Source organism: Diplotaxodon limnothrissa, linkage group LG5 (assembly GCF_057381915.1).
Source record: "Diplotaxodon limnothrissa isolate DT_005_m linkage group LG5, D_limnothrissa_male_GT1.1, whole genome shotgun sequence".
In the NCBI taxonomy this organism is placed as follows: Eukaryota; Metazoa; Chordata; class Actinopteri; order Cichliformes; family Cichlidae; genus Diplotaxodon; species Diplotaxodon limnothrissa.
Genome location: NC_140600.1, coordinates 11,963,939 through 11,989,693, shown reverse-complemented (window position 1 = coordinate 11,989,693; position 25,755 = coordinate 11,963,939). Strand labels below are relative to the sequence as shown.

The window sequence follows — 25,755 nt, the reverse complement described above, 5'->3', positions numbered from 1 at the left end:
CAGTTTCAAGACGCTGCAGACATGCTCTTTCATATATATATATATATATATGCATAAAGTGATGCAGGGAGGTAAAGGACAGCAGAGGACTTTTACAGCCTGCCAATGCAAAGCTCATCTCATTATGTCATCATCAAAGCTGAGCGCCGCCGCTGAAAGAACTTCTTTCACTCATCTTGACAGTCACGTCTCTGACATAAAGCTGCTTCTCTGTTATGTGTGCGCGTATCTGTGTGCGCGTGTGGTATCAGACGACACCCACACAGCGACATTCCTGTGCGAGCACCCGGCGTTATATCAGGACGCATAAATAGGTAACTATTTGTCAGCTAAACGCTTGCAGTGTGAATGTAAATTAATTCAAATGGAATCGAGGTGACCTACAGTGACCTACACAGGTACAATCAGATCGTGCGTCCGACAGGCCTGCTCATGACAGTTTCTCCATGCTCAGTGACCATATGAGGCGATCGTGATCACTACAGGTTGCTAATCTATGGAAATGAAATGTATACACAGCAGCATTTAGTGTGTTTGATGCCTTTATGGTCGAGATAATCTGCGCCGAGGTCAGTACTGTTTGCATATCAGTAGTGGCAATATTGCGCTTAGTTTGCTCGATGCTTTCTTTCTGTGAAACTGAATATAATCAGGTTTAACCTCTGTAACCAGTTCAAGCAAAGAGTTTCTCAGACATGCATTCAGAGCACAAAATCATCTCCTTCAAAAAAAAGATTATCTAAGGATGATACACTTACTTGCATGTTTTTCCATTCATCCATTTGTGTCTGCCTGTGCATCCATCTTCACAGAGAATATCCATCCATGTTCAGGTCCAACAGGAGCGCCGACTTTCCACAAACACACACGCACACACACACACACACACTCACGCACACACACACACACACACACACACCTGTCTGTCTTGTGTCGTCCTCGCAGGCTGGGGGAGGAAAAAAGCCAAACGGAGCAGAGTGAACAGAGGCATCCAGACAAGCTCAACAGACTGTCTATTAGACACACACTCCTCTCTTCTTTCTCCTCTCTTCTTTTCTCTTCTCCCCCCTCTCTCTCTCTCTCTTCCCTCCTACTCGCTTTTACATTTTACACTCCCACTCTGCTCAGCCAGTCAGTCAGCCCTTAACCTTTCTCAGACTGATTTCATGCCTCTCCCTCCCTCTCTCTCAGTCTCTCACACCTGAACTTGCTCACCCTGTGTTTGCTGCCGAGTGGCACTTTTAGCTTCTCTTCCATTTGTAATCATCCTTCCTCTCCATGTTCCACGCGCTCCCTCTCCCTCACTCTGTGGCTCGCTCTCCGTCTCCCTCTCTCTCTGTTGTTGGGTGTATAATTAGAAATGAGACTGCTGTGCAACTCCTCAGCTGATGGTAGGCGTATGACTGCCTGATGGCTTTGGCGCTTTGCCTGGTGGAGTGAGGGCGGGAAACCATAGCTTTAGCCTGGGCATGCTCACACACACACACACACACACACACACATGCACACACATGCACATACAAGCAAATACGACAAAAAAGAGCCCACAAAACAGAAATCTGAGAACACAAAGTCTTGCCTTGCTGTTAATTCTTCCTGTTTCTCACTTCCTGTTCTTTTTTTATCTTGACTAAAGTATTCAGAGATTCAGCCTTAAGCACACATGCTAACCCTCTGGAAAACAGTATCATAACAGTTGGTTGTCGTGTGGGAAACATTCTGCTTTCTCATCTGACTTTAAAACACAAGAAAGAGGACACGGCTTTTGATGTACGGCTGCCTCAGCAACACAGCAGCCTGGGTCCCAGCTACTGATTGTATTTTATTTTTTTGCAGGGCCTCAGCAGGTGAACCCCCAGTCATGGGAAAGCCTACGCGTAATTCAGTTTGTGGTGAAGAGGATTTCTTACTTTGAGTCACATCATGCTTCCTCTGCCCACTCTAGCTTTCTGTATCTGCCTCTCTTTTGATTTTTCTTCTTCTTTTTTTTTGTAATCCACTGGTGTACGCACATACGCACACACAAAGAGAAAGTTCACAGCATGTTAAGCGATTGCATTGCATACCTTTGCCACAACCAGCATATTCAGGCTAAACCACCACAACCACTGACATTTAGAAAAGAAATGTTTTTATTGATAGAAATCGCCAATGACTCCCACTACTTCCCAACTGCTACATCTACAGCTTGTATTTACAGTTTCAGTTTAGCGCTTGGCACAGGCACCAAGTGTGACTTTCAGTAGTGAAAGTTTCCATGCTTGTGCACAGGGAGTTAGAGGTTTGCAGTTTTCACAAATGTCATGCCTTTGCACGAGTCACACATGACTGAAATATCTTTTTTTGTTTTTGTTTAAATATATCTGTTTGTTATCTACCTATGCAGACCAGACATATGTTTATATATTTTTTCTTTTGATAATGTTCTCGTTTGTTTGTTTGCTTTCTGTGGATGATCAGCAAGTCGGCTTCTATTGTGCTGATTCTTGTTGTACAGATTCTTGCAATGACTCACATCAGTATCTTTTCCTGCTTGCATCTGAAACCAGACACTGTTTAAAAGCCACTTTCAAGTGCGATGCTGTGTTTTGGAAAAAAAAAGAGAGGGGGGGGGGGGGGGGGGGGAGGCAGTGATGTAATGCTGCTCGAAGCCTCTGCATGCAAATATTGTATAATCAGCAAGTCCTGCTTAGAGAACATGGAACTGACGCCTCTTGGCCACTAGACGGTGCTCAGGACACACAAACGATCAGACATAGTGCTGGGTGATGGTTTTCTCTCACACTGCTACCTGTCCTTTTTTTGCCACTTGAAAACTATAATTATTATTATCATCACCATTCTTCTTTTTATTATTATCATCCTCATAATTATCATCATTATTAAGTTTAAAAAGTATTACTGATAGAGAACAAAATATTCTTTCTAAAGCGTTGAATTTGTCCATAAAAACAGTTATTAAGGAACTTTTTGTAACTCTCCCTCTGACTCTTAAGGTGAAGCAGTCAGGTTTAAATAAATAAATAAAATAAAATAAAAGCGCGACAGGGAACAAGAGGCAGACAGGGAGGAGGCGAGGGGGAGGGAGGGGGTGTAAGAGGACCAAAAATAACAAAAGGCATGAGCCTGTCTCTCCTCGGTATTTTCCACTCCGTTACATAAAAATCCCTCCTTCCCGCTTCTCAATAAGCCTCCTCGCTCTCTCCGTCTCTGCCAGCTCCTCCTTCCGCCCTGTCATTGGTCAGCTGGTCGTCCTAACAAAGCCGCTGTCTTGATCTCGTCCAAGTGGTTCTCAGAGTCCACTGGGGGAGGAAGGAGGAAGTGAGCGGCAGGGTGGCAGCAGTCCCGCATCAGTCACTTCGGAGCAGTCTGAGTGAGAACTGAAGAGGTGGGAGATGCTCCCCTGGCTCTGTGCTGAACTGTCACAAGGCTGACCAGCCACCGCATACCCGTCATCCTCAGCGCCTCAACCTGTTTCTGACAACTTTCCAGTTAACATGAGCTCCTCGTCAGCCAACCTGCACAACAAACGCCTACCCTGTAAGTGCTTTAATTATTTATTCTCTTATTCTTTGCAGAACATCAGCTTTCAGGTCAGGTGGTAATATTTTGACCAGAGGTTTGCTCCAGTAACACGTTTTTTTTATTTTTAGATACAAAAATGCAGGGCATGAGAGAAAAAAGGGTTCCTCTCCATATTTGGTAGGCTTGCTTGTCTCTTGTGCTTTTCCCAGATTTGTTGGTTATGTGATGTGCCGCCAGGTCTTCAAAAGTCCATCTTTTAATCTAGATTTGTAAATAAGAAATTAAAGTATCATCATAAATTGATTTAGAGCTCTCTTACCATTGTGTGTGTGTGTGTGTGTGTGTGTGTGTGTGTGTGTGTGTGTGTGTGTGTCAGATATAATAGGAAAGCTTGTGGGATAGGTCTGGCTATGGGTTAAGTATCTGCTGTTGTGATGCTGTCCGAAGTGACTTGTCCAAGTGCTGTGCCAGCCAAAAATCAGTCAGGAATGTTGAATCATCACCCTGAGTAATGGTCCACTAATACCAAAAGAATAGGTCGCACTCTCTATGCACAAGAACAGGGATGCATTCCCACACACAAACACACACACACACACACACTGAGGCAGCCTTGGATTGGGGCCACCACACAGCCCCGGACAAAGATCTCTTATTTCTAATGGGATTGCGCCTGCAGATCTCATCAGAGTTGACTCACTGCCACAGAGTCTGCAGCTTGTTTCACGGACACACCAACCCAGATAGGATCCGAAATTGAATTAGTCCCAAAGAGATCAGTGATTTCACGAGGCTAAAAAGGATCAGGGCCGTAACTCCAGAGAACACGTCTCCCATCTGTTGCTCTGACCCGGCCCCGCTTTATCACATTCTGATTTTTCTTTTTCTTTTTTTTTTTGTGGGTTGTGCTGTGAAGTGAGGGATTGACCAGCTGTTGAGAGCATGCTGCAGACAGAAATGTGGAGGCTGAAAAAGGAAATTGTTTCTATACTCCATGTTTCATAGCTCGGTCCCCTTGGGCACGACCCAGATAAGATGGAGGAGGTTGATGCTCTTTAATAAGCAAATTAGAGGAGTAAAAACGAAATCCTTATCATGTACTGTGTGTTTCATTAATTGTTTACTCTCTGAGGGATTCAAACAGTACGCACACCTGTCTCTGCTTTGCTGCCCTGCTATCTAATGGAGCTTAGCATCTAAGCTAGAAGGGAAAGTGGCACTACACTGAACAACCTCTATTATGCAGAAAATTGTTGACAGCTACAATTAAATGTTTACGTATGAGAGCACTGTTGAATATCACGTATATGGCTGGGGATGCTAACCTGCCTAGAGTGATGGAATTGAGATTGGGACATGTTTACACATCTCTGTGATAGCGTTTCATAATGACCAGCTGGTGAGTCTATAGGGAAATGCTCTCTGTCTATTCCCGTGTAGTAGCAGAACTCACTGACACACTTTATAGCCGTGGCCCTAGAATCACCTTATTTCACACTTCAGAATCTATGTCCACATAAATGGGTTTAATAATAACTTTCTGCTGGCTGCTCTCGTAGGTCACTGGGACCAAACTGACTTGAGTTTGGTTTAATTATTGCTTAAGTCTGGATCGCACTGATAAATCGAGGCTAATGCACCAATAAGAGCGTTTCCTTTTTTCAAGATTCAGACGCTACAAAGCGAGGCACTCGTAATACCGTGTTATTATTCTCAAATAAGACTCATTGCTCACTAATGTGAGAAGAGCTCTCATGTTGCGAATACACTGATTATTCTGCTGCAAACAATGCTTCTTGGCATGTCGGTGCTTTAAGCTAATTGAATGTTTTTGAGTGTTAGCGCGTGATTATACAAAACACGGATGTCTGAACGGTTCCCAGTAATTTAGCGTAAGCCCCGTAGCCCTGAGGATACAGACCAGCGCCGTTAATTAGTTCTCCAACAAATCCATCTCCTTACTTTTCAGCTCAACAGCATTTTGTGTATCCCTCCAGGGTTCAGAGCCACTCACACAACAACAGCAACAGTTTGTCACTGAGAGAAAACAAATTCACACCAAAAGAAAATTAAAGTGGATCTGATGGCCTTTTATGGTATGAGATGGTTCTCAGAAAATATCACACAGAGAAGGTGACATTCACATCACTGCTTTGGTTCAGCCCCCAGGCCCACTGGTTAGATTAGCCAAGCTAGTTATTAGTAGTTATCAGCCCACATTCTTACATATCCATATATAAAGCTGATGTACAACTATAGAAAACATTACAGCATCAGATTATTCAGTATACAGTGCTAATTGCTTTTGGCACACTTGATCCTTTGTGCACCTTTTTGCTAGCGAGAGGCATCCTGATGTCATCCTGAGGACATTAGTTAAAAAACAAAGGGGGTGTTTTCGGTCAGCAACAAAGACTGAGCTTTCCTTAAGATGGCATGATGATACAGCTTATCTAACGAAGTTTGTTGTCGACCAGTGATTTTTTTTCCGGCCGGTCTGACACTCCTGTTCAGTTTGTTCCTGTTTGCCAAACCAGACTGGTTACCATACCAGACTGAGAGATTGAACACAAAACTGAGTTTGAATTTCCCTAATGGTTTACTGTGTAATGGCCATGTTTTTGTAGTTTCCTGACATTCTATTGACTGTTTAATCCACAAATTAAGAACCACAGCATAAAATAAATGAATCGCTCAGTCCTTATCCTTGCTTTAAACACTGACTGTTTGCTAACTGCGCTGCCTCAAATGACAACATTTGCTACTGGATGTCAGCTAAGATTTTAGCATCTGAAGAATGAGATGTTTCCTCCGATAGGTGGTGGATTCCAAATTGCTGCTTTTCTTTTCTATTCACAAGGGGCCGATGGAGCCACATGTTTTGATTTGGCAGCTTTTTACACCAGATGGTGTTTCCGATGCAAACCCCCCCCCCCCGGGGATTTGTACCTCCTCCTGGTCTCAAACACGGGATCTTTCACGTGTTAAGTGTGTGTTAATCACTAAAATATGGTGGTGGACTCCAAGTACAGAGCAAAAACACTGTGAATATTGGACTTAGTCATTGATATATAAAAAGACAAGGCACAATAGGACGACACCTCTGTGACGTGTTTCTCCCATTCCACCAAACCACAAAATTGCCATCAGACAGCGTCAGTTCTAACGATTATTTTTCCTTTTTGGAATATGCTCTGTAAAATCCCAGGCGTTTTTGAAGCAGTCAGACAAGCCCATCTCGTATATCTCGTAACCATATTCAAAGTAGCTTGAATCATCTTTTCTTCCCAGTCTGTTGCTTAAACTTGAGCAGATCCTCCTGACCATGTCCGTACGCCTAAATGCTTTGACTTTCTGTCATGTGATTTGCTGATTAATTATTGGCATTAGTGAGCATCAGTATAGCTGTCAGTGTTGGTGTTCGGCCTCATGCCAAAGATAATCAGAGCGGTGCTGACAGTAAGGACAACAGAAGACCTCAAGTGTGATATCGCTTTCAGCTCTTCAAGTGCCATTTCTTAAATAATACTATGTAACGACAGATGAGACCTATTTAAAAAATATTTGGCTCCCAACATGCGCCCTCAGTCAGTGTCAGTGGTTCTGGACGGCAGTGGTTTTCAGGCTATCACTTCTGTGAGATGAGTGTCTGGTTCTTCCCATGTCCTGGGTAAGATTTCCCAAAGCTGGTGGGAGATGTCACCCACGGCTTGGTTGAAGTGCAGTAGACCAGGAAATCTCTCCAAAGCTGTTTCCTTTCCAGGCTCCAGATAAAGGAGCCAAAAGTCTACATGATGTAAATCAGCACTTGCGTGAATGCCTTTTGTGCAGCTTTTGTCTGCAAAGGGTTAAAGCTTAAATACTAAAATAGTGAGAAAACTTGCATGAATTCTTTAACAAGTGTGCAAAAAAGGCAATGATTGGATCCGTACAGCAGTTGGTGCTCAGTACATCAAGATAACGCCGCACTGACTTTTTTCATAGTTTATACAGAAACTGCAGGCCACCCTGTCTGAGTCTCAACAAACAGACGAGCCGTGTCTGAGAGACTGTTTGGTTTAACCAAACATTCTTACAATTCTCCCGGCTGAGATGAAAATTGCTTCAAACCTTCCTCACAAAAATGAGGAGAGGCGGTGAGACTTTACAAGAAGAAAAGAGAGTAGTGTTAAGGTGACTGAAAGAAGAAGCGTCGCTCAATGTTTTAATAAAGACAGAAAAAGAGTTCAGGATGACGATGATGATGTACCCAAAATATTTCAGAGCGTGCCTACAGATTTAATTATCAGATTTTTTAAAAGTGTCTGTTTTCTGAGCTCAGCTATGTTGCCGTGCCCTGATTCAGGCTGTTGACAGTCACTCTACATACACTTTGCCTCTAACAAGCGGAACAAACTCATTAATACTGTTTACTTCAGTGTAAGACCGTGTAATTTGCCGCTGCACTCAACAGAGATTTGTGCATTATTGACTGGTTGGGTTAAGTAATTGAACACTGTGTTGTTCATCAAGAGTGATTTTGAATAAGAGGATTTGTAAATGTTCTGGGTACATCAGTACTTTGTCATCCGCTGAAGCCCATTGTGTCGATCAGAACTCGCGGCAGTCTGCTGGTGGACGTATGGAGGGCAGTGGGTCAGGGCACTGACCTACAAACAGTCCTATTGTGGGTTTACAAAAAAGGGGAAGGAAGGAGAGGGTTAACACTGATGTCATTGTTGGTGGATGGTGCTGGACACTGTTTTGTCCTGGGATGAAGACACACTCATGCACCCAGCAGACATGCAAACACACATCAACAACACTTATAAATAATTCACTGCTCTTGCATCTGGAGTCTAATAAATGTCACTTTCTTGTAGGAGGAAAAAGAAAACCGTGTGAAAAACCCAAAATAATTTGAGAGGTAAAGCAGACACTGCACAGCCTCCGTGTTGTTGTTCTCCATTTTGGTTGTTGTTCCACTTCAGTTCAAGGCACTTTTGGAAGGAAAGTGCAATGTTTTCATAAACCGCAGCGATTCACACTTTGCTGGGACCACCAGTATGCTCTGATCAGGATAAGAAGAAGCACAACGAGATGTTTTTAATGTTAGTTGTATACTTGTGTTGTAATTTCAGACTGCTTCACTGCTCTCACTGTTAGGGTAAATCTACCTGTAGCCAGCCACTGAGTCACCATTAATTACCACAGACACTGATCCACTAATGACCAGCTCTGCACTGTGAACAACCCACTGATGCTGTTAAGATTACTGCTCTGTCGGAAGAGACTATCAGTAAAAATAACAACTAATGAGCCCAGCTATTACTTCCTGTGTCTCTTCATCTCTACAAACCGAACTCTTGCTTTAACTTACTTTTATCTACCCCTTTCCATCATATAACACATTTTTCTTTAGACAGCCCACTTCTCAGTTTTAGCCTTTCAGCCTCCCTGACCTTTTCTCCCTCTCGCTTTCTGCCTTCTTTATGTGTTTACATCCTCTGCTTCTGCTCCCTCGCTCTTTCTCTCTTGTCGCAGTCGGGAACCGGTCCATGTGAAATAAAATCTCTCTCCTCTGATAAGCTAAAGTGTGTCTGGGTGGAAAAGGCAGCCAGTCTTTAAGTGTTGCCTCAGACCAAACAAGTGTTACCTCACATCTGTCCCACGGTTTAGAAGTACATGGTCGTCACCCCTCTCGTTTGTAGATAAACTACAATTGCACAGTGTGTTTGAGGGAGGCAGAAACGGAGCCAAGAGCTGTTATTTGAATTCTTTTGCTTTTCTACTGCAGTCTGCTACTTTCATTTAAGGAGCCAGAGGGCTGAGGGTAGGTACCACTGCTAGAGCCATTTAAATGGCAATATTACAAGCTGTTTGTAAAAGGAAAACGCTTCTCAGAAAAAAAGCCTCGGCTTGGCTGAATGGAATCAATCCAAGTGTTTGGCAAACTGCCCTATAATCAAAGCAGAAGAGGAAAATGTGGTTCTCTCCTGCTTTCTGTTTAGCTGCTGTTTACTGAAAAGTTGTAGCTCGTGCTGCTCCTACAACTGGATTGTCTCGGGAGGCCTGTTTCCTCTGCTCTGACCTTCCCCTGCCTGTGAGCTCACATTTTCATTTAGAACAGTGATGGGCTAATGGCAGCCTCCAGGCGACAGCGAACCCTCCTATCCCTTCATTTAGCCTCCAGATCAATGTGTTGCCTCTACTATTTGTGCAGTAAACTGCCATTACAAAGTCCTGTCCTTGAGAACATCACAGGGGAACGAGGCACGTGGCATGCAGATGCTAAATAGATACAAAGATTGACCCGATTTTCTTTTTTCTTTATGCATAGTGCCCTGTTTTGTTCAGTTTGTCGAGTAGAACATACTCTAGAATGAATATCTGCTGGATGTGTTTTGTTGAGTCTGCTTCATTAGGATATTATAACACATTTTTTTCCTCGGAAGTCTAAAAAAACTTTATGCAGGTACTTGAGTCCTTACAGTTGCATCTTTTTTTCCTAGCTTTCTGATGACAGTTTTTCATTGGCTTTATAAGATGAATTAGCCTAATTTCTAAAGTGATTTCCTGTAAGTGGAATCATGTCTAAGGAGTACAGGCCCGCCCCATTCTCTTACATTGCTGCTTTTGTCTGAATTTGAATGGACTCTTTCTCCCACTGCCGCCTGAGCGGAGGATCTGAGTTTGTGTTTATGTGGGAAGCCAGAGCAGTACACGGACATGTCCAGCACGCTCCCTCTTTCTTCATCTTTCTGTCTGTTCCAGTCATTCTGCATGCCCAGCTGGTCTTGAGCCCTGGTCTATGACCTTTTCTTCCTCAAGTCCCAGGGCACTGACAGGAAGGAAGGAGGGGGGTGACTGGAAGGACAGAGGGGAGAGACATGAGGAGAGAAACAGAAAGAATGGTATACTGGACAACGATGGAGAAAGGAAAACTGAACCGAATTCTTAAAGTAATAGTATGGCTTAAAGAAAGAAATTGAGATAGAACAGGATTTTAAAAAAGCCATACAGTAAGATAGGAGGAAGGAGCAAAGAAGAGATCAAAATAGGCAGAAAAAAATCAGAAATGCCACCAAAGGATGAGAAAAGGAAATAAATGACAGTTTAATGCATGTTGCCTCATTCAGCAGCAGGAACTTCAAACATATTGTGGTACAGAGGGAGAAGTAATTAATTGATCCCGTACTGAATTTGTACGTTTCTTCATCATTTGGATCATTTGGAAATTGAAGGAATCTAAAATCACCATCAAGCATACTTGGTCTGGCGATCTATGCAAGATCTTACCACACAGGGTGATCATATTCATGAGGAAGGTGGTGGATCAAAACTACAGGAGGAGCTTGTTAATGATCTCGACTTGCTGTGTTTGCATGAAGAGAAATGCAGAGTAGAGGTGGGAACATTATGCTCTGGGGCTGTTTTTCTAATAAGGGTACAAGACAACTTCATTGTATTGAGGGGCCGATGGATGCAGCCACCTGCTATAAAATCTTGGATGAGAAGCTCTTTCTCTCAGCTAGAACACTGAAGATGGGTCTTTCAGCATGACAGTGATCCACCAAGCCAACAATTGCTAAAGACGAATCACATTAAAGTCATGTAGTGGTCTAGCCAGTCTTCAAACCTCAGTCCTGTAGAGAATCTGTGGAGGGAGCTGAAGCTTTCTTTCAGTTTCTGCAGCCAAGAAACTGAAAGAATTTGGAGAGTTTCTATAAAGGGTGTGGCTCTAATACATATTTCACTCGATGACATGCAAATTAATTTATAGCTGTTATATAATGTGTTTTGGTTTGTTTCTCTTTTCCCCCCCTAAATGTTTATGTTGATATTCTGTCTCTCTCCATTAAAATAAAACTACCATAAAAATTAGAGAACAAATAATTATTTCCTCCCGCATATGAAACTAAATACTTGCTTGTGAATGAATTGATGAATTAGACTTGATATGTAACCTGGACACCATGGCCATGGTTTTCTTTCGAGGATTTCCCTGTGTGAGTATTTGCAGAGGTCACTAGGTCATCTGCGGCTACCGAAGCCCACTGATCAAGGTTACCCAGCAGGAAAAAGAACCAGGAGGAGTGAAGCAAAATCAATGTGGGGATATACATCTGTAGCTAACCTTTAGCTCTCCATGTGCCTCAGCCTTTAAGTAGAAACAATCAATGCTGTGATCAATCAGTGCTTAACAGAGTAGGAAAAAAACCTCCAGGATAGGCAGTTTGCTTAAACCTGTTGCCTGTCATGGAAAGTGAAATTTTGTCCCAGCCTCCAAAGATGCTGTTTATTTTCTGTAAGCTCTCATTATCGTTCAGCCAGCACAAATCAAGTGTTTCATCCCACATGATGTCCTCAGCCGGTCACATTAAATAAGGGTCTCTTTTTACACACACACATATCAGACAAGCAGTGCCTAATTGTGACAGACATCTTGCTTCGTCAGCTCAGCTCCCTTTGCTTTCCTTAAGGCTCTGAGGACAAAGGCATTCCTGATTGTGCAACAGTGCAGTGCGAAGAGAGCATCACAGACCCACGACCTCAAACGTCTCTATGAAGACAGAAATGCTGGAAAGGCAAAACGCTGCAAGAGTGACTGATGCGCCGATGTGAAAAAAAAAAGTTTTGAAAGCTTCAGGAAAGAGGTGTCGTGTCTGTACCAGCTGTACTAACTATAATAATAAAAATAATGCCCATACATTCTTTTTCACCTGTCCAATTCAGGGTTGCGGATCACCAGAATGATCATTATTGTTTACTGGCCCTGGATGAACTTTCCAAAGTCATTGGGTTCTCCTTCTCACGTCAGGCTCTTGGTCAGTGGGGTTTTGGATGTTTGAACAAATTCTCACCTTCTGAAAAACATTAATAAGGCATAAAAACTTAACTGATCTCTTGATGTAAAAGTAAAAATGAGATGAATGCTCGTTCCAAACACCTGTGCTAATGTTGTTAGCTTTCTGTTGCCAGTTTGGTTAGAAATTTTTTCAGGCTGTGGAGAGTCCTTTCTTTATTTCTGGGTTCTGTGTCTACACCCACACACCGTAGGTGCTGTCAGCATCACTCTGCGGTTTGAATGGTCTTCTTCCTGTTTTCCAAAGCTGTCTGCCTGTCTGATCCCAAAGCCAAGCCCGGCCACTGTACCCAGGAGGGACTCTATCAAAGAGGGCCAGAGACGAGCTGCAGTGACAGGCTCGTGTCGTTCTGCCACCACAGATGTGACTCATGGGGGGCACTGCGCTGAGACAGCACTCCAAAGAAGGCAACCTGTTGCTGCTTTTAGGCTTGTGCTGCAGTTTGGGGATTTAAAGTGATTATGCAACAAGTCTTTATCGTTCATAATGAGGACATTTTTGGCAAAGATAGTCTCCTCACATTGCCAGAGAAAGATTTTTTTAAAATTTTTTTTTTTTTACCCCTTTTCCTGGTAAACATCCTGAGAACATTGTCTTTCTGTTCTCCATCACTTGCCTGTGTAATTATAGAGCTGCTGTGACTGCTGATCTCAACAAAGACCAGCTAATCTTCACATTACTTCCAGTTTGGACATGGCTTGAAAGCCTCATCCAATTAGCTCAATCCCCTGCCTGCAAGTTGTAAGAGCTCCTCAAAATTCAGACACTGCTCTAATGATTACAACATACTACTGTATGCACGCTGAGAGTAAGTGATGACACGTAGAACACATGCTTTCATCTTTTCTCTCTGAGTCTAGTAGGAGGGAAAGGAGTAACAATCTCATAAGTATCTGTGGCCAGGTGAAATGTTCCCCTCAGTCTTCTGTTGGCTCCAAATGCATATTTAGCATCCAAACATGTGACCGGTGTCCATCGTCTCATCCAGCTCTTTCCTGGTGTTTAGAAATGCTAAATGACTTTCATCTTAATTGCCTCTGCATTTTTTTTTGTTTTGTTTTGTTTGTAGAATATCTGACTAGTGTTGTTGAATAATGGGGGTTTCCAATACCGGTTCTAAGTGAATAGCGCACTGCGCATCCACACAGTAAAAAATGTCTAACACAGCACCAGGTCTCCACCCCTGGAGTCAAGCTGCTTGGATGTGACGTCTGCTCAGCTACACAGTAAAAGCTTACAAGGAATCACGAATCCAGAGTCTTTACTAAGCATCGAACATTTTTGGTCTGTTTTTCTGTTACAGTATATAGTGTATATAGTATAGTATATAGTGATCGATTACTTAGACACAACCAAGATATCTACACGCCTCTACACGCTCATTTCAGCTTTTTTTTTTTTTTTTTTTTTTTTTTGTCTAATATATTTTTTCCTTCGAAGTCATGCGTTCTGATACTTACACTATTCCTTCCTTTCTTTCTTCCTTGTTTCCTTCCTTCCTTCCTTCCTTCCTTCCTTCCTTCCAGGGTTTTCGCCCCTCCTCCTCCTGACAGCTTTAGATATATTACATACTAAAAAAACTAAAAACTCTATATATAGAGAGATATAGATCTTTATACAGAAATAGATAGCTATAGTAGCAATCACTTTAACATTACATCAGGTTGGTGGGCTATGATGATAAACTGAAGCTACTTAAGGGCTTCTGCTTACATTTGACTAGTAAATATCAAGTTAATAAAGTTGATAAAGGATTTCAAATGTTCCACAGCTTGCTTCTAAACTTAGTTTGATCAAAGAGTAGGGCTGCCACTTTGATTTTTTTTTTCTTTATAACAGAAACTGATAAAATGATATGAATCACTGCTTTAAACAGAATCTAGTTTGCTGTACTTTTAGATTTTCATTTGGCTGTAATATACGATTCATCTAAAAGAACATAAATAAAGTTTCTGCTAAAGTAGATACAGTTAGCATGCTAAAAATGGTATATAAAAAGCACATCTTTATTCAAATGAGACATGTTTGAGTATTGGACTTTGGCTCAGAGTATGTTGACTGTTTGATCCCAGGCCTCTCCACATGTATAGCAGCTCTGCCACCTTTTAGTGACTGTGTGAAGCACAAAGCTTAAACCGGTGTTGTTCTTGCACCATTAACTTAAAACAGAACTACAGACATTATACAGATTATATATGGGAGATCTATTTTGCATCATTCTTTCCTTATGAACAACATTCATACTAGTTTCACATTCTTAATTTCTTCATTTTCATGAATAAATCTTAGAATTAAGGTGTGTAATCTGAGACATAAAATCTTAAACAGGAGGTAATGAAAAATTCTGCTAATTTCTTCCCTTTCCAATCAGCACAGATTAATTGTATAGTTTTTTATTGTATAGTTACTTTCATTGGGGTTTCTTGTACCTTTGTAACAGATAATCTAACTATTGAAAGTTGAAAGACAGAAATCCTTCTGCTTCACAGTTCACGTGTGGATTAATGTCTCCACCTACTGGCTACCAACATTGACCCCTGAGTACATGTATAATGGCTCTCAAGCTAAACAATCCTTAGCTTGAGATGGTCTTACTGACCACCACATGCACCATCAGAGTGAAAGAACTAGTTTGTGAACTCCACCCTGCTGTGGTGGAGGCCTCAACTGGCCCAGCCTCCAAATGACAGGTGGCTGTAGCTCAGGAGGTGGAGCTGGTCTACTAATTGGAAGGTTGGTGGTTTGAATCTGCATGCCAAATATCTTTGGGCAAGATGCTAACCACAAGTTGCTCTCTGATTCATCCATTGAAGTATGAATGTGTATGAATGTTAGATAGAAAGCACTTCTGCATAGAAATAGTGTTTGTATCATTGTATGAATGGGCGTGTTGTATAAAGTGCTTTGAATGCTCTGGGAGAGTAGAAAAGCGCTCTATAAATCCAGGGATGCGGTGAAAACTTCAGCTGAGCTGGTGTCTGAGTTCCTCTTCTTCTCTTGTGATTGCCAGCGGAGAGCGAGCGCAGTCAGCGGCTCCCAGATGTGGACGCAGCACAGCAGCTCAAGCTGAGAGAGAGACAGCGTTTCTTTGAGGAGGTCTTCCAGCACGATGTGGACGTCTACCTTTCCTCGGCACACCTTTGTATCAAAGATTACAGAAGACGTGAGTTGAACTGTTGGTGTTTATGCATGAAAATGTGCCATATAAATGCACAATAGTATTTTCATACTGTTGTTTCTCTTCTTACTGCAGCTCCTATTGGCAGCATCTCTTCTATGGAGGTGAATGTGGACTTGTTGGATCAAATGGAGCTGATTGACATCTCTGACCAGGAGGGTTTGGATGTCTTTTTCAGTTCCGTAGGAGAAGAAGGAATGCTGACTTCCCCGCTGCCAGGTAAAGAACAGAACCTTAATAAATGCACAGCGGCACAGCTGCATCGCTAACAGTGTTTTTCTCTGACGTCCTAGGAAATAACAACCACAATGAGGAAGCAATCAGTAATGGACTGTTTCGACATGTCCTTGAAAGTCTTGACGCCAAGTCCCGCATGTCCTCCACATCTTCAAATTCTTCCTCTGACAGCCAGACCATGAATGTCAACGGGGAAGACACTCCTGTTGTTGGGTCAGACAGCGAGGAAACGCACACCAATACAGTCAAGCGCAGAGCCATGTCCGCAAAGACAGAGGAGGGGAAAAGTCCGAATTCAGCTTCGTCTTCATAGATTACACCCTCTCCTTAGTAGATCTCTGCCTGCAACACAGATGTTAACACCTGAGTGAAGAGCGGACTTTGACTTGAGTTATTGAAACAGACGTTTGGGTCTTTCTTCCATATAACTATCTTTGATCACTATTTACAACCTTCCTGTTTGATCAGTTAAGCTTAGGGTTGTTGGGACTATTAACTGTAAAGATGGAGACTTTTCTTTTTAACCTCACAGATGGCTGATTAAATTTGTACAGTATTAACACAAAGCAGGGAAGTAAAGCAATAACAGAAACAAAAATATTTGGATAAAGTATGACCTGTGTTCATTTGGTAATGTTTTTTAAAGTTCTGGTATTGAAGTCAAAACTTTGTCCTCTCACAACAAATTAAAAGTTTTAACAATAAAGGAAGAGAGAAAAAAACCTTTTGTGTGCTTGTAACTAAGTATCAAACAGTGCTTCCGTCTGGTTGTTTCGCTTCCTGGGCCTAACATTTTGTGCAAAAGTCTCGAGCCACCACTCATATTCTTTTTTTTTTTTGTTGTTCTTTGGTTTATTCATTTATTTTTTTTCACCCATTTTCAGTCCAGTCCTTGTAATAGAACATTTTCAGAGGAATGTTGTGCCTACAAATAACAGACAACTCAGCAGAGAACCCATTTTAAAACACATCTTTAGACACTTTGTTTCTATGAAAAATTTCCTATGAAAAATGCCAAACTTAATAGTTTTACAGACATAAAATTTTATTTTGACATTCCCAAATTTTGTATGTCTTGAAATGGTGTGCAATGTGTTCGTTACAAAAAACAGACAACTGGAGGAAAAATGAAGTGGCAGGCCTAAAACTCTATCTACAGCTGATGAACAGTATCAAAAGGTTGTCCTGAAGAAATATGGGGAAAAAAATCCAGCAGTGGCCTGATACATCTACTGTTCACCAGTGCCCCATCAGACCTGGTCTCAGTGGAGGCGTGCCTCTGGGTCATTGTTCTGTGGAGCACATACATTTGTGAAAGCATTCCTTTCAAGCAATATGATGACAAAACCTGTTGCGCTGTCATTGTATTTCACAGCATCCACTCATGAGGAATTCAGAAGGGAAAATCTCTCCAATACAGGAAACTCTGGGAACCAGGTTGCATATGCATAAGCTGGAATCCTCTGATATTCATTGAGTATGACAGCACCCACCAGGAAGAACACCAGATCTTTTTACCCAAAATCTACTTTTAGTTTACAAGAGTAAGCTTTTTCTATATTATTATAAGGAAATCTTTTGTGAGATTTGCAAGAAATCTTCTGCCGCTCACACAAAGTCTTAAAACCCACATGGAGTCAGTTAGGTGCACTGGTATAATCTTTACATGCATCAGACAGTGCTCAAAGTAAGGATATCAACCAAAGAGGAAATATATCTACTCATTTGTAAAATGTTCAGTATTCCTGACATATTAAGAAAAGGGTCTTGTAATTGATTAATTAAACATTCAGCGTTCCTCTCTGGTCTGGGTCATTAGACCAGAGTGAGGCACTGAGTCAAAGGTTTTCTTGTAGTCAATCCAGGCGGTGCACAGGTTGGTCAGTCTGGTCTTCTAATCAAAGTCAAGTGCTGAGCCATGTCCCCAAATACAGAGGGAGGGGAAAAGTCAGAATTCAGCTTTGTCTCTTTCCTCAGTAGATCTCTGTCTGCAACACAGATGTAAACACCTGAGTGAGGCGTGGACTGTGAGAGCGAAGAGTGAGAGTTACTGGGGCTCTCTTCCATATAGTTTTTTGATTCGACCTCACAGGTGGGTGATTAAATTGTATACAGTATTAACACAGTGTAGGGCAGTATATTAATAACAAAAACAACAACAACAAACCGAGCACTCGGAGAATGCAACTCCCCTGAAAGACGTCGTATACTCAAACTTTGATGTTTATGATGTTTTTTAATACAACATGCTGATGTCAGCCTGCTTTTATTATTATAATATGATGACAGTCTGTTATTATTGTGACATCGTAGGACATCATATTGAAAAAATAAAAAAATGATGAAATCTTTTTTTCCAAGGTCAACTTGGACCTCGGGTGCTAACAATAAGATAAGATACCTTTATTAGTCCCACAAGGGGAAATTTGAAGGTCACAATGGCAATCAAGGTCTAGTATGTTGTTGTGTAGTTTGAAGACAATCTGTAGAAAATTGAGGGTAAGTTGTTATTGAAATATATATTTGGTGTGACCTTGACCTTAATCTGATTTCACCTAAATTAAATCAGCTCGAGATGTTATTGGTATCTACCCCCCCAAAAAGGAAAGAAAAAAAGCTCTCTTGAGTAGGCAATCACAATAAAGCGGTTCATTTTAATTTGCAGATTCAAGTTGCTCTTCATACTGGCGGGTCAGGGCTGTTCAGGGTTCTGTTTGTACAGTTATGTTTTGTTTATGTTGCCATAGCGACAGGTGACGCCCTCTCGGTGTGTCCTTCCGGGGTCAGAGGGCGCCCTGTGTGTTGTTGTTGTTGTTGCCGCGCTGAGCAGTTATCTAGCGGCAGTGTTTTCTGCAAATGTTAATAAACGGCTGTGCTCCCTGGCTAGCTCACGGGAAGCAAGACCAAACGATACCTCCGTCTCCTCCTTGTCTGAGCTCGCCACATTGGTGTCAGAAGTAGGATAGCTCACCCTCGCCGTAATGGAGAGAGACATTCAGAGGCTGGAGCAAGCCGTCGAGGAGAACATTCCCCACTTGGGAAACTGGCGATGGAAGAGAGAGGATGTGAGCGGCCATGTAAGTCCCCCGACGGGTCCCGATGGCGCGAGCGCACCGCGGCGGTGGCCCGTCGCGACAGATGCTAGGGCAATGCTTCATGGGCTACCTCTGTCGACCCACACGCCGAGCCCCCAACCGCGAGCAGTTATGCCTACCACGCCAGTTAAGGTACCGAAATACAACGGGCTAACCCCGTTAGAGCCCTACCTCTCACAAGTGCGGCTAGCCGCCAGACATAGTGGCTGGAGCGAAGAGGAGACTGCTACACACCTAGCGCTAGCATTAGAGGGAGATGCACTGCAGATACTCCTTGACCTAGCCCCGGCAGAGCAGCATGAGCTCCAGGCCCTCACCGCGGCACTCGAGAGGCGATTTGGGCAGCGGCACTCCACTGATCAGAGCAGAGAGCAGCTAACCAACCGGAGCCGTCGACCGGGGGAGAGCCTGGGCACTTTTGCAACAGACGTGTTGCTGTATGCTCGTCGTGGCTACCCGGAGTTTCCAGCAGCAGCCCGTAAGGAGCTTAGCCTGCATGCTTTTCTGCGAGGACTTTTCCCAGAGCGACTACGCCAACACGTCCGCCTGGCCATGCCTCAGACCCTCCGTGAGGTGCTCCTTGAGGCTGAAAGGGCCGGGCCGGTGCTCACCTCGCGACCTAACCAGCAGGTGCCCCCCGAAACTACCCCCAAATCAGAGCCGCAGACTGCGACGGGGAGGGGGAGGTCGCTGAGATGTCCCAGCTGCAACCCTCGGTGCCCCTGAGGCGTCCTCGTCGACCGACCGACCGCTGCTACCGGTGTGATGAGCCTGGCCACGTGACGCGTGACTGCCCAGCACCAGCCCCGAAGACCGGAACTACGCAGCCTCAGGGAAACGAGGAGGGAGCAGTGTAGCGAGGAGACCACCACTCCAGCTTCCTGCCCCCCTCCAAGGACGATGCACAGTGGTGGGCCGAGTTGGGCACCTCAAGGGACTCTACCTGAGCTGCTGTGTTGAGGACCAGCCATGCCAGGCCCTGGTGGACACGGGGTCTACCATTTCCCTGATACGACCTGGCGTGCTCCCTGAAACATCTGGGCCACTGGTAAAGGTTTGGTTGCCCACAGACACCCAGCTGATGACAGTGACGGTGGAGAAAACTGTTATGCGGGGGAAGAAACCGTTGCGGATCCGAGTGAAGGATCTAGAGCTGGTGCACGACTTCTGGCTCGCCGACATTCAAGACCAGTGCATCATTGGCCTGGATCTGCTGAGCCGCTCGGGGGCCTGCGTCGACACCGCGAAGCTGGCTATCACTCTTGGCGCAGAGACTTTTGCCCTCCAGCGCGGCCAAAAGCAGGGAGCGGGGACCAGATGAGACAGGCGTCGGGCAGCTGCCGCTCAGCAGATTTCGGATGCCGGTGGCTCTGGGTCATCTCCACTCGCCTCAGCCTCAGCCTCTCAGCCCGACAAACCTCCCTCGACCGAGACCATCGAGGCTGTTGATGACCTTTGGCAGCGCAGCAGCGTAGGCCTCAATGTCGACCAGCGCCAGCGGTTGAGGTGCCTCCTGGACGAGAATGTGGACATCTTTGCCGCCAGTGACAAAGACTGTAGGCAGACGAGTCTGGTCCAGCACACCATCGACACCGGCTCTGCTCAGCCCATCCGTCTGCTCCCACACCGGCTGCCCCTCTCAAAACGGCAGGTAGCGGAAGAGAAGATCCGTGAGATGGCTGCGGCTGGGGTGATTGAGCCGTCCAATAGCCCATGGGCGGCACCCGTGGTTCTGGTGGGGAAGAAGGATGGCAGCCCGAGGTTCTGCGTGGACTTTCGCCGTCTCAATGTAGTCACCAAGAAGGACTCGTACCCGCTGGCGCGGATCGACGAGGCCCTAGATTACGTTACCGGCTCCAGTTGGTTCAGCTCCCTCGCCCTACGCAGCGCTTACTGGCAGGTGGAGCTAGCCCCCGACGCAAGGCCTAAGACTGCATTCACCATTGGACAGGGGCTGTGGCAGTTCAGGGTCATGCCATTTGGGCTCTGCAATGCGCCAGCGACGTTTGAGAGGCTGATGGAGAGGGTGCTCGTGGATATCCCTTGTAGCCACTGCGTTGTGTACCTGGATGACCTGTTGGTGCACAGTGGCGACTTCGACAGTGCACTGTCTCACCTGAGCGAGGTCTTGAGTGCCATCCGACGAGCTGGGCTGCGGCTCAACCCCGCGAAATGCCGGCTGTTGGCGAGAGAGACCACGTTCTTGGGCCATGTGATCAGCGCTCGAGGTGTCGCCACTGACCCCGCAAAAGTGGCTGCGGTCCGGGACTGGCCGACTCCCTCGAACGTCCAAGAACTGCGGAGCTTCCTGGGCCTAGCCTCCTACTATCGTCGGTTCATCAAGGGGTTTGCGACGATGGCCAGCCCCCTCCCACCGCCTGACTGACAAGGGATAGCTGTTTGGCTGGGGGGAGGCCTGTGCTGCGGCTTTTGCACAGCTGAAGGAGGCCCTCACCAGAGCCCCAGTCCTAGCCTACCCCGACGCCCGGCAACCTTTCATTGTGGACACTGATGCTAGCAATGTAGGAGTCGGGGCGGTCCTATCCCAGCAGGACGAGGCTGGAGAACGGGTGGTGGCGTACTTCAGTCGTGCCTTGGGGCGAGCCGAGAGGAACTACTGCGTGACCCGGCGGGAGCTGCTCGCCGTAGTGCTAGCGGTGCGGCACTTCCAGCCATATCTGCATGGCTGCCGGTTCCTCCTGCGCAGTGACCATGCATCTCTGACTTGGCTCCTGAACTTCAAACACCCAGAAGGGCAGTTGGCCCGCTGGCTGGAGGTCCTTCAGGGCTATGACTTCGAGATCCAGCATCGGGCTGGCTGTCGACGGGATGTGAAACTTCATGTGCACTGCTGTGACACCTGCACGGCACAGAAGGGCCCAACTCAACGCTTCACTGACCCCCTTCAGCAGTACCTGGTGGGGGCCCCAATGGAAAGAGTGGGAATGGACGTCCTAGGGCCTTTCCCCGTCACACAGTCAGGGAACCGGTATGTGTTGGTGGCTATGGACTATTTCACGAAGTGGCCAGAGGCCTACGCGGTGCCGGACCAGAGCGCAACGACGACGGCCAAGAAGCTGGTGGAGGAGATGTTCGCCCGTTTTGGGGTCCCGGCTGAGCTCCACAGTGACCAGGGGCGTAACTTCGAATCGAAGGTCTTCGGGGAGATCTGCCGGCGACTGGGGGTGGAGAAGACAAGAACCACACCGCTCCACCCACAAAGCGATGGCTTGGTTGAGCGCTTCAACCGCACGCTGGCCACCCAGCTCGCCATTCTCACCAGCCGCCACCAGCGGGACTGGGACCGACATCTGCCCCTGGTCCTCTGGTCGTATCAGACTGCGGTGCAGGAGTCCAGCCAGTGCACACCTGCCGTTCTGATGTTTGGACGGGAGCTCCGGACGCCTGTGGATCTGGTGTTCGGGTCCCCCCCCGAGCCGGAGATTGATGGTGGGCCAGAGATGGACTACTACAGGAGGCTGAGGGAGCGGCTGCAGGTGGTTCATGACTACACCCGCCAGGCCCAGGCCAGCGCCGGAGTATGACAGAAAAGAGCCTACGACATCAAGTGCCGAGGGGGGGTTTTCATGCCTGGCGACAAGGTTTGAGTGTACTGCCCGGGTCGCAAGAGAGGAGTGTCCCCCAAACTCTGCAGTCACTGGCAAGGGCCGGCGGAGGTCGTGGAGCAGCTAACAGACGTGGTGTACCGTATCCGCATTCCGGGCCCGGGGCGCATGGTGGTGTTGCACCGGGACCGGCTCTCACCATACCGACCACTCGCTCCGGCAGACGCCGGGGCAGGGGATGATGGTGGCACCCCATGTTCTGACCCGAGTGACTTTTCCCCCGCCGGTCGTGACCGGCCGGTGCGCCAAAAGAAGGCACCTTGACATTTGCAGGACTTTGTGTGGGGTAATGGGGTCGTCGGGGACGACTGACCCCTTAGGTGGGGGCTATGTAGTGGGTCAGGGCTGTTCAGGGTTCTGTTTGTACAGTTATGTTTTGTTTATGTTGCCATAGCGACGGGTGACGCCCTCTCGCTGTGACGGTGTGTCCTTCTGGGGTCAGAGGGCGCCCTGTGTGTTGTTGTTGTTGTTGTTGCCGCGCTGAGCAGTTATCTAGCGGCAGTGTTTTCTGCAAACGTTAATAAACAGCTGTGCTCCCTGGCTAGCTCACGGGAAGCAAGACCAAACGATACCTCCGTCTCCTCCTTGTCTGAGCTCGCCACAATACTTTTGGCCACCAGATGCCACCAAAGAGCACTGTGTTTACAAGCTTTGAATAACGAACCCTTTTTCAGTACAGGTTTCTGGACTGGTAATCTGCTGTCCTGGGCATTAGTCCGGTGGGCTGATGCACTTTCGGGCTAATGGGTGAATTAATGGGCCGGTGCATAACAGCCCATTCATTTTCATTGTCGACACTGTGTTGTCCAATCACATCTCTTCACGCCCTCAGGCCTCTGGAAAGTTGACACCATTAAAGGCCATGATCCCTCTGGTGCAGCTGAACCAGTCTGTAAAAGTCACCATTGATGTGGAGGATGCCAACGACCCTCCTAAATTCAGCGTGACCCTGAACGAGGTCGCGGTGATGGAGAACGTACCGGCTGGAACCTGGGTTGATAAAGTGACTCCTGTGGATCCTGACTCCAGTCGTGCAAAAGACTTTCTGTAAGGGATGGTTTTACAGTTTCTCAATTAATTTGGTGCAATTCTCACATGAGAAACGTCATTATCTAAACTCTCAAAAAATCAGGAATGGGACCACCATCTCCTTCCCAAGTGTTGGGGGAAAAAGGCAGCTGATAACCTAAAGACACTTCAAATGGCAACAGCCTCATGGCAGAGGAAGTGAGCGTGCTGTGTGCGTACTTGACCCAAATGACCTGAGAGCTCCAGGACGCAGGATTTTGAGATGTGACACACAGGAGGGCAGTCTTAAGGTTTATCTGAATTTTGCCCCTAGCGCTTTAAAAAAGTTGGCACATTGTCAAAAAAAAATGTGAGCTGGAAAACCATAAAGACGGAAAACGTGGTTAACCATTACCTGTGCAGTCTCAGAGGTGTAGGGAAGTTTCAGACGTTCTATGAAGTGGGCTGCTTTAGACTACCAATCATGGTTAGAATGCTGGTGTTGCCCTCAGAGGGGGATAAACCATTAATGATATCTACCACGATATGAGGCCAGGGGTGGCCAGTCAAGGGCAATGGGAGCAGGTGGGGAGGCAGGAGGCTAAGAGTGGGATTTACCATGGGTTAAACCGAGCAGGATAAGAGGAATTTGCAAGCATCCTTATTTAAGGTGGGCCACCAAAAGGTCTGCCTCAATATAAAACTCTTGTAAAACCTGGGACCTACAAGCTGGTGGAACAAAGGTGCGATTGGGCAGATCTGTGCCAGGATCAGGCTCGCTAAGATGGGCTCACTTTACCTGGTCCATTATTTCCCAAGTCAACATTCCCACTACTACGCAAGAGGGAGGCAGAATTGTCGCAGACATTGACGTGCTGTGCTCTGCTGGTCTCTAGCACAAACTAGTGTGAGAGGGAGTCGGGCTTTTTAAAGTCACTTTTCTGCTTTGACAAAAAGTTTATTTTCTGTCTTGGGCTGCAGGACTGACATGGTCCTTGTGTTGCTGCAAATACCTGGAAAAATAAGAGAAGTGAAAGTTACTGTTCTGCTTTAATAATTGCACCAAATTGACTGAGAAAAATTGTAATTAACATGAACTGAACGTTGATCTGAAGCTGTTCAGTTCTGTCTAAGTGCACTGAATCTGTCCACAGGTACAAGGTAGGAAATGATCCTGCTGGCTGGGTGACGGTGGATCCCCTCACAGGAAACATCACAATGATAAAGACGCCCGACAGAGAATCTCCACACGTTGTTAACGGCAACTACACCATCTTAGTGTATGCAGTTGACAAAGGTAAACACACACTCTGACTTTTAAAACACAAACAGCTTTTTTTGTACTACATTTCTTGCATCTTGGACAGGTATACCACCAATGACAGGAACAGCTACACTACATATCCATGTGTGGGACCAGAATGACAACGTGCCACAGCTAACAGTGGACAGCCTGGATGTGTGTGTGTCTGATGCCCCCACAACCACCAACATCAAGGCCTTTGACCCAGATGAAGCCCCTTATGGAGGGCCTTTCACTTTTGAACTGTTGGGAAATGTTGAAGGAAAATGGAGACTGAATCCTGGTTATGGTAGAAACATCCTTCGTGTATTTAGTGACATATTACAGAAAAACAAGCACAAAAGCCAGAACTCCTAAAGTATCCTATCATTTTGTGATCTTTTCTTCAAGGTTACACAGCTGGTCTGGTGAAGGAGCCCGGTGTGTACCCTGGTCAACACACAATTCATCTAAAGATCTCCGACATGCAGGGCGCATTTAAAGTTTACAACCTCAGTGTGACTGCATGTGGCTGCACTTTGACACCAAACTGTCGAACTCGCCAGAAATCTGAAATAAACACTGGCCCTTATGCTTTATTCATGATCATTTCTTCACTTTTACTTCTTCTGTGTAAGAAACTCACCGTTTACTTTAGTGTAGGAGAACTGTGATATGTGTGCTAACATCTCTAAGAACCCAGTATAAGTTTTATTTTACTCTTTGACAGTTCTGCTGCTGCTGGGACTCAGCATCTCGTCCAAAAGAGAGTTTATCACTATGGAGCCTGAAGATTGTTCAGGAGGAATCCTCCTCCAATCAAACACTGAGGCACCAGGAGACAACTGCGAGGTCACTGTTTAGAAACATTTGCAACCATGCCAATGACCCATTTAAAGGGAAATATCAATAAACCATTTCTTTTTCTTTAGATTCCTGCCACTATTATCGAAAAACC

General features: G+C 45.6%; 1 protein-coding gene across 1 annotated transcript; it reads left to right on the top strand.

Moving 5' to 3' along the window:
- The first annotated feature begins 3,310 nt into the window (after positions 1-3,310).
- On the top strand, positions 3,311-16,373 carry LOC146631661 (dysbindin). The gene is made up of 4 exons (XM_085353843.1): positions 3,311-3,540; positions 15,382-15,534; positions 15,625-15,768; positions 15,843-16,373. Exons 1-4 carry the CDS (start codon positions 3,498-3,500, stop codon positions 16,097-16,099), a joined length of 597 nt encoding a protein of 198 aa, XP_085209969.1. The 5' UTR covers positions 3,311-3,497; the 3' UTR covers positions 16,100-16,373.
- The last annotated feature ends 9,382 nt before the right edge of the window (positions 16,374-25,755 follow it).

What these genes read in the sequence shown, in the direction of transcription:
- LOC146631661 (XM_085353843.1), top strand. Translation starts at nt 3,498, where the DNA reads ATGAGCTCCTCGTCAGCCAACCTGCACAACAAACGCCTACCCT. An exon ending in GCACAACAAACGCCTACCCT is followed by an intron (nt 3,541 to 15,381) that starts GTAAGTGCTTTA and finishes TGTGATTGCCAG; the next exon opens with CGGAGAGCGAGCGCAGTCAG. An exon ending in GCTGACTTCCCCGCTGCCAG is followed by an intron (nt 15,769 to 15,842) that starts GTAAAGAACAGA and finishes CTGACGTCCTAG; the next exon opens with GAAATAACAACCACAATGAG.